At 37.9% G+C, this 13,398-nt stretch overlaps 1 protein-coding gene across 1 annotated transcript in view; it reads left to right on the top strand.

The window, feature by feature from the left end:
- Positions 1 to 9,529, top strand: part of CSMD1 (CUB and Sushi multiple domains 1) — a 1,157,732-nt gene extending 1,148,203 nt beyond the window's left edge. The window contains exon 70 of the mRNA XM_088136832.1: positions 4,910 to 9,529. Coding sequence (XP_087992958.1) covers positions 4,910 to 5,069 — 160 coding nt within the window. The 3' untranslated portion in view covers positions 5,070 to 9,529. The remainder of the gene's footprint in view (positions 1 to 4,909) is intronic.
- The last annotated feature ends 3,869 nt before the right edge of the window (positions 9,530 to 13,398 follow it).

Below are 13,398 nucleotides of genomic sequence, written 5' to 3'. Positions count from 1 at the left end.
AGAAAGATTCTTTAATAATAATGGTCTTATCATTGCTTTGATTAGGCAGGGAAGGTCACACATTTCCAGGGAAGGTCACATATTTCCTGCAAGGCAGCTCTAAATAATTGGTTAGTTCTTACTTGGCCAGTTTTCTTAGCTCTGTGCCCTAAGACACCTCCATTAAAGCCATAAAATTTCTGATTTTTCAGTATTATTATTGTTGGTTGCACAGTCAGCCAGATGTTTAGGCTCAATTTGACATTTTAATCCACCTGTTGAGTCCTTCCCAAGGACCTGGGATAGATGGATGTTGTTTGATGGTGTTAAAGGTATCGTCACAGGATGTAAGGTGTTCCAAGTAAAGTTGCCTTTTGCAATTGACTGATGATTTTGTCAACACCAATGGTCTTCCAGATGTTTTGGGATTGCACCCAAGGCACCTATAACTATTGGTACTATCATTGCTTTCTTTTGCCACAGTCATTCTATTTCTATTTGCAGGTCTTTGTATTTGGTGTTTTTCTCCAGTTCTTTCTCTTCTAGTCTGATGTCTCCAGGTATTGCAATGTCCACTATCCAGACTTCTTTGTCTTTCTTATCAACAGTTGTTAAGTCTGGGGTGTTATGTGGCAGGTGCTTGTCTGTTTGAATTCTAAAGTCTCAGAGCATTTTAGCTTCTTAATTTTCTATTACTTTGTCTGTTTAGTGGTCTTGCTTGCAGGCAGATGGTATTTCTTGCAGATATTCCAATACACCATTGTTGCTACTTGATCATGCTGTTGCTTGGTAGTCAGTCTGTGTGATCTTCTTGCAGCAGCTGACTAGGTATTATTATTGTCGGTCACACAGTCAGCCAGATGTTTAGACTAGATTTGGCATTTTTATCCACCTCTCAAGTCCTTCCCAAGGACCTGGGATAGGCAGATGTTGTTTGATGGTGCTACAGGTATTGTTGCAGGATGTAAGCTATTCCAAGTAAAGCTGCACTTTGCAATTGACTGATGGTGATTTTGACAATGCTGATGGTCTTCAAATGGTACTGCAGATGTTTTGGAATTGCATCCAAGGCATCTACTACTATTGGTACTATCTTTGCTTTATTTTGCCACAGTCATACTATTTCTATTTGCAGGTCTTTGTATTTTGTGGTTTTCTCCAGTTCTTTCTCTTCTCTTCTGCCATCTCCAGGTATTGCAATGTCCACTATCCAGACTTTTTTGTCTTTCTTATTGTTAAGTCTGGGCTGTTATGTGGCAGGTGCTTGTCTGTTTGAATTCTAAAGTCCCAAAGCATTTTAGCTTCTTCATTTTCTATTACTTTGTTTTGTGGTCCCACCAGTCCTTGCTTGCAGGCAAATGGCATTTCTTGCAGATATTCCAATGCACCATTGTTGCTACTTTGTCATGCCATTGTTTGTAGTCAGTCTGTGCTATCTTCTTGCAGCAGCTAACCAGGTGGTCCACTATTTCTTCAGCTTCTTTACACAGGCGACTATTGTTGCCTGTTGCTGTCTTCTCAATTCTGGCTTTATATGCGTTTGTTCTTAAGGTTTGGTCTTGTACAGCCAGAATTAGCCCCTCTGTCTCTTACTTCAACTTTCCTGCTCTTAGCCATTGCCAGGTTTTGTTCTTATCTGCTTTGCCTTCTAGTTTTGTGTGTGTGCTTGTGTGTGTGTGTGTGTGTGTGTGTGTGTGTGTGTACTGGCCATGAGATACTTTGCCTTGCCATGTCTCTTTTCTATTCTTCACTGGTCTTTCTTATAGGCCAGTTTGGTCTCTTCATTATTAAGTAAGCCTTCATGTTGTATTAGTTTCAGTGCATCTTCTTCACTGTCCTTCAGATATTCTTCTAATGCCCTTTTTTCTTCTTCAACTGTCTGGTGTACTTGGAACATTCCACACCCGCTTATGCTCCTTGGTAAAGAGTCTGTCAACATCACTGTGTGGATGAAGAGCATGATTCATTATCATTATTTTTCTGGTCTTCCTATCCAGGGCTTCTAGTTCTGCTTGAGTCCAGTCCACTATTCCAGCGGTGTATCTAATGACTGGAATTGCCCAGGTGTTAATTGCCTTGATGGTATTTCCTCCACTGAGTTTGGACTTTAAGATCTTCTTCACTCTCATGATATATTGACTACTAACCTTATTCTTGACTTCAGTGTGCTTGATGTTGTCAGCCTGAAGGATGCCTAGGTATTTGTAGTGATCTTCTTCATCCAGACTCTTGATGTTATTTCTACAGGGCATCTTGATTCCTTCAGTTTTCACTATTTTTCCCCTGTTGATGGTAAGGATGGCACATTTGTCCGGTCCAAGCTCCATTACAATATTGTGGCTGTATATTTGGATAGTGTTGAACAGCAATTCTATTTCAGATAGTGTTTCTCCATACAGCTTCAGTTCATTCATGTAAAGAAGGTGGGATAGCCTGGCAGCTGTTTTTGATGTTTGATATACAAAACAAGGAACTTACTATTTCCAAACAATACCCTAACCAAGGAACTACCAGGTGAAGAAAAAAATAAAAATAAGCCCCCCCCCCCAACACTGGCAGGGCAAGCCACTGTATATAAACAGAGAGCAAACCCCACTCCATTCAAGCACTGAAGATGTTACCTAGCTGGGTAACAAAACGTTTGCAAGAAAACGACCAAGCTCAGAGAACCCCAAGGACTCCACATTTCCAAAACATTATTTTTGGAATAAATTTCCAAATTTATTAGATTCCCAATGGGCTCCACTTAAGTTTTATATAATAAGAATAAAATAAAATGATACTGCCTGCAATTCAATGCATTGTTTATAAGTATGCACAAACAAACACACACACACGTAAACACACCAAGACAAAGGAGTGCTAACTCTATCAGAAGTGGAAGAGAGCAACCTCTCCAGCTTGGTTATTTGGGGAGTGGCTCAGCCCTCAGTGTGTGATCCAAATTCTAAATATAAATCTCAAAAAGGATGCCTACTCCTGCCTGCAACTGTACAAATCATGCTAAACAATGTCTTGGTGCATTATTTAAAAACAAACAGCAACCAAATAGATTGTTGTTAATTTTCATTAATACATGCCTTTGTACAAAGCCTACATTTATATCTATTAGGGATGCTAAGACAGCGGCATGTCCAAGAAATCTCCACCTAGCTGCTTTCAAGTGTTTCCCAGGTGGTCTATGCATGTGTTGATAAAACATTTGCTTTGCAGGACAACAAAACTGGTCTGCAGAAGTGACCTGGAAAAACCTATAAGGAAGCTATGCTTACTCTTATGAAGGTTGCAGCTGCTTCCAGTCTTTGAGGAGAGGCATTTTGTTCATGCCAGTACAGTTACAGAAGTGCCCCTCCAAATGCTTTCCACTGCTCTAATATTTATGCAACTTTTCCAAATGTATGGTTATTTGTACATTACTTCTCCAAATATATGCCTTTTTGTACGCAATGCTTGAGCCAAGACAGATGCTAATTTACACATGGTGCATTATCATTGGTAGCCAGCTATTGACGAGCCCATTTGCCCAGATCTATTGCCAGTATTACAAGTGACATTGCAAACTATTACGTACATCGTTGACATTGGCTTATGAAAGGAACGATTGTAATCCCACTGCTTTAATTTTAAAAAAAACATGCTATAGGGATTTTACCTGCTGAAATCTATTTTTGGAATTACAAAAATGGGAAATGGTCTTGAAGATATTTCTTGTCATTTTGCAGGCTCTTAGTCTTAAGCACCGGAATGAAAACATTCAACACCTAGCAGAAACCAATTCCCATCTGTTAAACTCTATTCTAGGCAGCATCTATGAGTACATTGCTTGAAGTGTTTATTTCTCTGAAGTTAGCCTGAGTGATTAAATCTAGTAGAGAAATTAGAATATTTTCATCCTACAATTTAGCATGCAAAATAGCCAGCTGTATTAAGATGAAGGTGTGTTTTTTTTGGTTAACTAAGTAATTGAGAATGTTATGAATGGCAGTGATAATGAGCTTTCATCTTTTTTCTATCAGTCTTTGTATCTCTTCTTTCCAGAAGAAGCATGTTTCCAAATTTGTCATGTTGGTCACCCTATTTTCAATTAAATTAGCAAATTCAAGTAAATTAGCATCTGTCTTGGCTCATGCTTGGGTATAGTAAGCTAGCCCTAGTTCACTTCTTTTTAACATGGGGAACGACAAAGAACTTGGTGTTTATTTTTGTTATTCTTTGACACTGTCACCTATCCATAACAAGTGGTTAGGAGAGCCAGTTCATTTTAGTGATGTGAATAAACAAACCCTGCAATTTCCTTAGAATGCTTTTATGCCACCCTCCAGAAAAAAATTCTCAAACTAGAATAGAATGAAAGAACAGAAACAAAAGCAAATATTTAACCAATGTCAGATAAAATAGTAGATTCAGCATCAAAACACAGATAAAACCATAATCAAACCCAAATTATAGATTATGCTTAGAACAATATTAGTTTGGCACTGAAAGTTTATGTTGAGCGAGTCTCTCTGAGGAAAGCATTCCTCAGATGAAACTCCAGGATCAGAATTTTGGAGAAGGTGGGCTATGGCTTCTCATTTCAGCTGGAAAGATCAGACAAGCTTGTTTTCTTCAGGTTCCAGGACCCAACCTATTCTTTTACTTCTTAGAAGAGATGTTACTAGTCAGGTAAGAATCCAGATTAATTTCTTGAATCCCACAATAATGTGGAAAGCCATGTTGGTACTTGTTTTAATATATGAGAAATGGGCCTGTTTGTTTATTTTACCATTCTGCTCCATGCTCACTGGGCTGATTCCAGTTTCACTCTCTGAATATCATGCCTTGAAAGAGCGAAGAGTATTCATGTACTAGGAGTATAGAAATTATTTTATTTCTGCCAAATTTCCAGCAGATGAATCTCAGACTTTTCTTTCTTTTTTTAAACTTACAGAACAAGACCAAAAGTACAGTACAATGGTTATGCTGGACACGAAAACAGCAATGGACAGGCATCATTTGAAAATCCTATGTATGATACAAACTTAAAGCCCACAGAGGCAAAAGCTGTGCGGTTTGACACAACTCTGAACACAGTTTGTACAGTGGTATAGCCTTCAGTGCCCAATTTGACTGATTCATAGCCATACCTCTGATGGACAAGCAGTAATTCCTTTGGTGCCATATACCAGTTTCCCTTCTTCACTTGACTTCACTGCTGTAATCTTTAACATCTACTGGCATAGATGCAGCAAAGCTTTTTGCTGGAACATCAGTCTTCTGGGGAATCAAGACTAAGATAATGTCTTCGTCTCAAAGGTGGATTTGAAATACCTGGCTGTATTTGCTCCAAATTAAGGCACACTTTCAAGGAAGACTGCCAAGTCATACCCATCTGTCATATTTAAATGCCTCAGACTTTCACATTTGTATGTGGCTGGATGCCTTTCAATGCAATCTTCTGGGCACTTGGATCACTCCCTTGGGACCGATAACAAACAATAGCACCATAAATTATCCCCAGGAATAAGAACACTCTGAAGGAGATTTAAACAAAACCAATCAAAGGAGATGACAAAGAAGAAGATGACAAACTTCCTTGGGGCCTGCACACACCTACAAAATGCTTTACTATGGAAACCTTGTTCACAGTACAGCCGTACAGTGTATCTCAGATGTTCATATATAAGGCAGTCTACAAACTTCCCAGTCAGCTGTTGTATTGCAAAATGTTAATGCACAATTTTTTGCACTAGTGTGGTATGAATGAGTAAGATACTGGTTAAAAAACAAATATACAGGGTTTATACACACTATTCATTGTATATAAGCATTTAGCCTTTTTTTTTTTAATCCAGTAAGTCATTCCATTATATATATTTTTTCTAGAGTGTATGTTATACAATAATCCATTTACTTAATCCTGCTAGGATAATTCATGAACAGAAGGAGACTATATTCTGGTTCAGTTTTTTGGTTTTTGGTTTTTTTCCCCCCCTATAAACACCAAGGATAAGAATAAGTATAATTAACTGGATTATTGAGAGAGGGGTCCCACATTTACTAAACATTATTCCCAGTACTGTTTCTTCTCTGATGTTATTCATTCTGTCAGTATCATACTGTATAACAGCAGGGGGGCCAGGCAGCTTCTGCTGCTTGCCATGTACAAAATGTGAATAGTAATTTATTTTAAATAGTTCATAAAGCCTGTGAGCCTTGTGCTCATAATACAGTCTTCCTTTTTGCATTTGTTCTCCATCTTTTATTCTTCCTCTCAAGTTACATGGATTTCTGCTGTACCATTATGCTTTCAGATGCATAGAACTCAGAACTTCAGTCATAATCAACAGAGCAACGTCCCACAGCAACCATGACACTTTTCCATGGGTTCTATGGATGTGTGTGTGTGTGTGTGTGTGTGTGTGTGAGATTGTTTTGTTTGTTACATTTTTAACCAATACTGCTTAATGCTTTTGTAATCATACAGCTTGACAGAGCAAGTTTGAGATTTAGAGGTATTCCTCAGTAATAAAATGAGCATAGCCTCTCCTCCCCCAAAAAAGGGGAGGGGGGCTACGACAAAAATAACTGACAGATTCTTTGATCATGTAATCCTTTGATAAGGATCATTAATTCAGTGTGGCAAACCTACAGCATGGGATGCCCCAAGTGGCATTGGCATAAGGAATCTATAGCACTGTTGGACAGGGTTAAGGATACCTACAGAGATAGGTATGGTGTAGTCAGGCTTTGCTACTCTCTACTCCTGTGCTTAGTAGATTAGTGTGAGAACAAGGCATAGGAGGCTCATTGTATTGTATTGGGCAATAGAGGGGCACCATCTCATAGTTTAAAGTTCACTTACAATTCAGCTTGCCCAAAAAGTTGACTGCAACTTTTATCAGTTAAGTCAACCTCATTGGTTACATCCAGTTTTAGCTTGCATGCAATTCTCTCGACAGTTATGCAATGATGTGCAAATACCTAATTCATCCTGATGGACTTAAGGACATGTGCTTATGCACTGTTAGCCACCATAGGCATGGTGTAATTTATATCATTACAGGATAACTCATTGCTATTATTTCTCTTAGCATCAGTGGGACAATAATGAGGTATATTACCACTGATCTGGTGAAAGAAAGAAAAAGAGAAAGAAAGAAAGAAAGAAAGAAAGAAAGAAAGAAAGAAAGAAAGAAAGAAAGAAAGAAAGAAAGAAAGAAAGGGGAAAAGAAAGAAAATCTTTTAGGATTGTTCTTTCCCAAAGTTTCTTCAAGTTAGTACACAAGACAGGTTCTAAACAGCTGCACAATTAGCTCCTCACATCCTCAGGAACATCGGGGTTATGTAAAATGAAAGCCCTTAGGCTACATCAAATTATTTTTGAAATGGAACAATGGAACAGGTTTTCAGACTAAATGAGTATATTGCAAGGACCTCTTTTTGTGTTGTTAAGTGGGGGGGGGGGGGAACAACCCTTGGCAATCCAAATCCCTGGGTGCCTAAAGTAGCTGTTTGGACCTTGGCCGTGATTTTGTCCACCCTCCCTCTCAAAGTTGGTTTCTTTGTTTGTTTTTAATTCTTGTTGAACACTTTAATGACTAAATACATTACCAAAAATTAAATGTTAACAAGAAAGATGATACCTTTATGTTATATGGCAAGAAAAGTTTGCAAGGCAATCTGATCAAAATAGAAAATGTTATATAGTTTTGATGGAAGATACCAGCAATATCAATATATTTTGCTGTCCGCTTGATTTTTTTTTTTTAAAGTTTATTCTTATAAACCTAGGAGATGTCTAGACACTTTGCTTTGCTTCCAATGCTGATAACCTATGAATATGCCATGTGCTTTTACAATTTTATATGATCTTCAACAGATGTTTGCATTCTCTGAAAGGACAGCAGCGTCTACATTTCTTGAAGTGCAGCTTCCTTGCTGTCTTGTACTGTTTCCCATTGGAGAAAGACAAACTGTCACTGCTGCCTTTGTAGTCACTTTATCTACAATTATACTGATGGCAAAAGTAACCAAAGTCATTCAGAAACATACAGCAATTGAGAGAATTTTTTCTAATTGTTATCAAGTCTGGATAAAATGTAACAAGAAGGAAAGTTTTATAATACAGTGTTATCAGCATGTGTCCTGATTCAGAGATCTACCTGTGCTGATCAATGCAAAGTATCTCTATGGGGAGCCTTGTTCACTCCTTTGAACTAAGCTGCACAGGAGAAGGCCCACTGGATGAGCTTCATCTACTGAAGTGAATCGGGAGAATGTTCCAGTTAAAGCAGTGCCATTCATTGACCAGAATGAATCATGAAATTAGAATTATAGTTTTGCTTCTTTTTCTTTATAATGTCATTATTTAGGATTGTGACTATACAGTACTTCACATGTATCAGTGAAGTATAATTATATCACAAAGAGTAAGGTTGTTTATGCTACAATTAGAAGTCATCAACACTTTACCTAATGCAGGCAAAACAATTCACTTGGAAATATTTCATTTGAGTTGGTACTAAACTTTCTGCAGTCCCACTGATAGTGGCGAAACTGCAGGAAACAGCTTGTTTTGGACGTACAGTGTATCTGTCTAATAAAAATAGGCTTGTAGAAAGGTTTTTTTTTTTTGTTTTTTTGGGTCACCTCTGTGCCTATCTCTAAAGAGTTTTTGTGTTCCATCTGTTTTTGTTACAGTCGCATTGTACTGCACTGACCAGGTTTGATCTTCCATTTCTTCCATAATTTTCACAGCCCAGATCCTCAAGTGCCACCTAAAGTCTATTCACTTGAGTAGGGCTTGAGCTGCAGAGTGACTTGAAAACACAGCCAAGTTCCCTCAGCTGTTGTGGTATTCTCATGCCAAAGCAAGTAATGCATTTTTTTTTTCTGTGAGGCATTTATAGTTGACTCTTCCCCAAGAAGTATCAGATAGATTATGATAAAGCAAAGGTAAAAATGCTAAAAGAAAGAACAATTTAAAAAAATAGGTAATGTGCTTCAAAGCTGTTTAAATCTGCTTGTATTACTCATCTTGCCTTTCTCCAGGCTAGCTGCAATAATTTTTTTTTCTTCTGTAATATATTTTGTAAACTAAACAAGCTGTCATTCAAGAAGGGGGAGGGGGAAGCTGGCATTATGATCATCAACTTAATTTTCATTCTTGGTATTCCATTCTGCCATTTCACGACATGCTGCTGTGACATGAAGTAGGTGCAAAAGAACTTTTTTGTACAGAGATATATTTTTTATGAAACATTTGTAAAATTATTAAATATGCTGTACTTTTTGATTAATGTAGGTAAATTGTTAAAAATGTTTTTACAATACAAAGAAAGAAAATCCTGTAATTTTCCCAATACTGTAAAATGCACCATCTTTAGCTGATTTTTTCAGTTCTGAATCTATTACACATGTATTAATATTAAAGTGGCCTGTTTAAAATATACAGTAATTTTTCTGGCAAAACAAAAAAAGTATAAAAGATTGTAATATAGCCTGTGCAATGCCACCTATCTTGAAAGCAAATCAAAATTCTAATTAAATATTTAATTTTAGATTTCCAGATTATTGTATAGCAGTGCGTTGTTGTTAAAAAAAAAATCTTTCACTTTTTTTTCAGTTGTCAGGATTTCTGCCAACCAACTTTAAAATGTAGGCCAATATTGTAATCAAAATAACTAGATAAAGGGTCTATTATTGCTCAGGGAAAAATATATATCTTCATTTCTCTTTGCAATTTGCACTGCAAGCTGTGCAAAATAATACACATCAGAGTTAGGACGTGGCAGCTACCTTAATATCAAACTCGGAAACTAGGGAGGTGTGGGGGGCAGATGACTACTCTGATATAAGGCAATGTTTATCTTCCTTCCTTCCTTTTGCTTAAGAAGAGCTCTTCAATTTCTATTATTCTTCTCACAGGAGGCACTGGGATAGGGATGGCTGATAATCAGCAACTTTTCATTGTTTAGTGAAATGTTGCATCTTTTTAAATAAGAAAGGAACAATAAATGTTAGGTTAGGGTTTGCGTATTTCCCCTCCCACAACACACATCCCCTGAAAAATAACTCTTCCTGGTTTTTATTTAGAAGAAAGGTCCTGTACTTCTCCCCACATGGACTACTTTTCCAGGAATCCCATTGCTGGGTCAAGAAGAGTTGTCTGTGATGGTGCGAGGCATAGGGCGGAAATACTGATTAAGGATCTACATTGCCTTTTTATGGCTGACTGTGACAGAAGGCACCTTAGGAATAACCGGAATGTAAAAATGTGACCAAAGCACATTTTTATATGCTTTGGTCATATATGTATGCACAGATTCTTGCACAACAGTACAATTGCTCCATTGCTGGATAAGTGAAGGGAAAGCAAAGAGAAAAATGCCTCCTTCTAGAGATCAGTGCAGAGCTTGTGTGTTATTTGCTGCGTGTAATGGCAGCATTAAATATCTCTTAAAGTGGTGGGGGTAGGCAACACAAGTATAAGATCTTAACTTACCCAACAGGGGCTGATCTGAAGTTTATGAAACTTATTCCTCACCCAGTCACATAAGGAACAATCCTATGGTTCCTAATAGAGAAGCCCAAGAAATGTAGAATGGTTCAACTTTTGCCCTTTTGAGGCCAGAGATTTAAGCCTTTAAAGGGGAGTTTGCCCTCCTAAATACCATCCAGTACCAGGTAATCCTAATTTTGACAAGCCTTAAAATTAGGCATATCATTGCCTGGATAGGGAATTTGGTAGAAGATCTGATGGATTCTTAGCCCTGCCCCTCTGCCTTGCATCATGTCCCCAGTTCCAGGGAAAATTTAAACCATCCATTTGTCTGTCTTAAATATTTTCCTGCCCCAAATGGGAAGGATTCCCCAAAAATAGCTATCAAGATTTTAACATTCTTCTATTTCTACCTTATTAATGTGTAAGAGGGCTTTGCACATTATAGAACACTCCAAATTTGAAGATCTCTGAAGAGATCTAGGGTTTGCTTCATTAACCCACTGGTAATCTCACAGAAATCAAAGCAATAATTTCACAGTAAAAGGATTCTGATTATGGTATATCTGTACTGTGTAAATTTAACAAGTTTATCTTTCAGATTCTGTGGAACCAAGTCACAAGATCTGAATGCAGAGAATATGAAGTTGATAACTGAACAGTTAAAGGATTTATGATAATTCTCAAAAGGTTGTCACAGACCTTTAAACCTTACAATATAACTTTTTGCAGTCATCCTATGAGAGAGATTCTCTTTTTTGGTGGGATGCTAGAAAATAATTGAGATTCTGGAATATTGTTAGAAAACTTATAATGAATTATTCCTAGCAATGGCTATGTTGCAGATAAAATAATGTAGATTTTTAGTGAGTCACATAGGGTTAACTCCCTTTGAAATGAGTAAAAAATATTTTCAAATAATTGATACCTATGTGTTTAGTGAACAATATTTAAAAAATTCTTGTTCGCTACCTCAGACAATCTCTCTGCTGTGTCACTGCCACAATCCCTTATCAACCAAAAAAAAAAAAAAAAAACCCGGCAAACTTTTGAAAAATTAGCAAACTATTTTTCTTTCCTGGCTGCACCTGCTAATTCCACAACAAAACATAGCTCACAAATGTATCCCTCAAGAGATGTTACACAACTGGTGACGCTCACAACAAAAGAATTATGATTAAAACTGCGCAAATTAGAAAATAAATTAATCGAGAGGGAGGCATATATTCCCACTATTGCAAATAAAAGAAAACGGAATGGGGGAAAAAAAAAATACAAAGATTGCCAGGACCTCTAATTTGAAAGAAATGCTCATTAGACTATTGCTCACTACATGACTTGTTTAGCGTTTTTGAAACCTAAAACCTTCACATTGGCATGACGTAGGCAGGTTTAAAGGGATGTTTTGTTTTATGAAGCGCACTGCATTATTTTCAGCCCTAGAATATCCCATTTCTAGATGCTAGCAACGGATTTAGTGAAACAGATCCCGTCTCCTGGGAATGGCATTCCAAGATTATGGCTGGATAGACGATCAGCGCTAGGGAGCCCAGGTGGGTCTTCCTTAGCCTGCTCCTAAGAGAGGCAAGGTGTCTGGGCTGTTCGTTTGTGTGGCTTTGGTCGCAGAAAGGAGGCTAGAAAAACACTGATATCTCAGAGCAGTTCAGCAGAAGTCATGCCCAGCCAGGGGTATGCTGGAAATATATGAAAAAGCAAAAGGCACCCCAGTACCATTTTGCTCAGCATGAAAAACAAATGGGATCCGAGCTGACGTTTTCTCCCACCCAGCTATTGATACCAGCCCACTATCAACATGCTTATTCAACTGGGAAAAATTAGAAATAGAAATCTCTCTGACAGGGAATGATACCAAAAGAAGCTACACCCCAATGATTACAGTAATACTTTTTGTATCAGTTGTAAACAACAGAACATAGCTACAAACCTGTAGTTTTACAAGCATAAAAGGTCCATTTCTATTGTACAACATCATGCCTGTTTAACTCTTTGAACTCTCATTTAACACTTTCTCCCATTTTTACAGCGACAGCTTGTATACTTGTACGACCCATTAAGCCAGGAACCGCAGAGCACGATCTGTGGGCCAGATCCATTCCCCAGAGCCCAGTTTGGCCTCCAGAGCATTCCTGACATCTTCTGCCAAGTTCAGAAAATAAGAGATGAGTCTCAGTTGTGCTGAGAAAAAAACATCCAACAATAGCAGTGGAAATAGATACACTAAACCAAGATTCAGTCATTTTAGTTTATGGAATAAGCCACAGTGGGCTAGGCTTGCACATCTCACTGACTTACAAACAAAGAAGCTATATTTTGGATTGAAGTATTTTATGAACCAAGCCAAAATCTGCATCCTGCACTGATCCAATACCAGCAAGAGGAGAAATGCTATATTACATTCTGTGTCTGTCTATTCTAGGATTCAGAAAATGTTATGCCAGAGTCCCCCCACCCCCACCGTCCTGCCCCGGCTCCCCCGAGCCAGTTATGCAAGGGTTCCCATATTTGCCTCAGATCTATTAGCGTATGAACGACTGGAGCGTGAAAAGCCGGGTGCTTCTTTCTATCAAATTGGAAATAGACGTATGAAAATAGAGCAAAAGTGTTGGGGGGGGGGAGGGACTTTCTGTATTTTAATTTTTATATTCTTGTAATTGTCTTTATTTTATTTTTAAATTTGTTTGCCACCCGGAGTCAGTTGTTGAGATGGGGAACCATACGAATGGAATCAATCAGCGGTAAAAGAAAGTGCTAGGAATAAGATATTGGCACATCAGTGCCCTGGTGAAAAAGAAAAAAGGAGCCCAGACCAGCTGTCGTGTGTAATGCAAAAATGGGAGAATGCAGGGAAAAGAGCTGCCTTAATTTATGCCAATATAATCTTAGAAACAAATGTGAATTGTCACGGACAGGTAAAA

The sequence above is a fragment of the Python bivittatus genome, unplaced genomic scaffold (assembly GCF_059951505.1).
Source record: "Python bivittatus isolate LINGU-HERP-01145 unplaced genomic scaffold, Pbiv_v1 ctg000020_np1212, whole genome shotgun sequence".
NCBI classification, from domain to species: domain Eukaryota; kingdom Metazoa; phylum Chordata; class Lepidosauria; order Squamata; family Pythonidae; genus Python; species Python bivittatus.
Note: the sequence above shows the minus strand (reverse complement) of the source record. Positions and strands in the feature narration are given on the sequence as shown.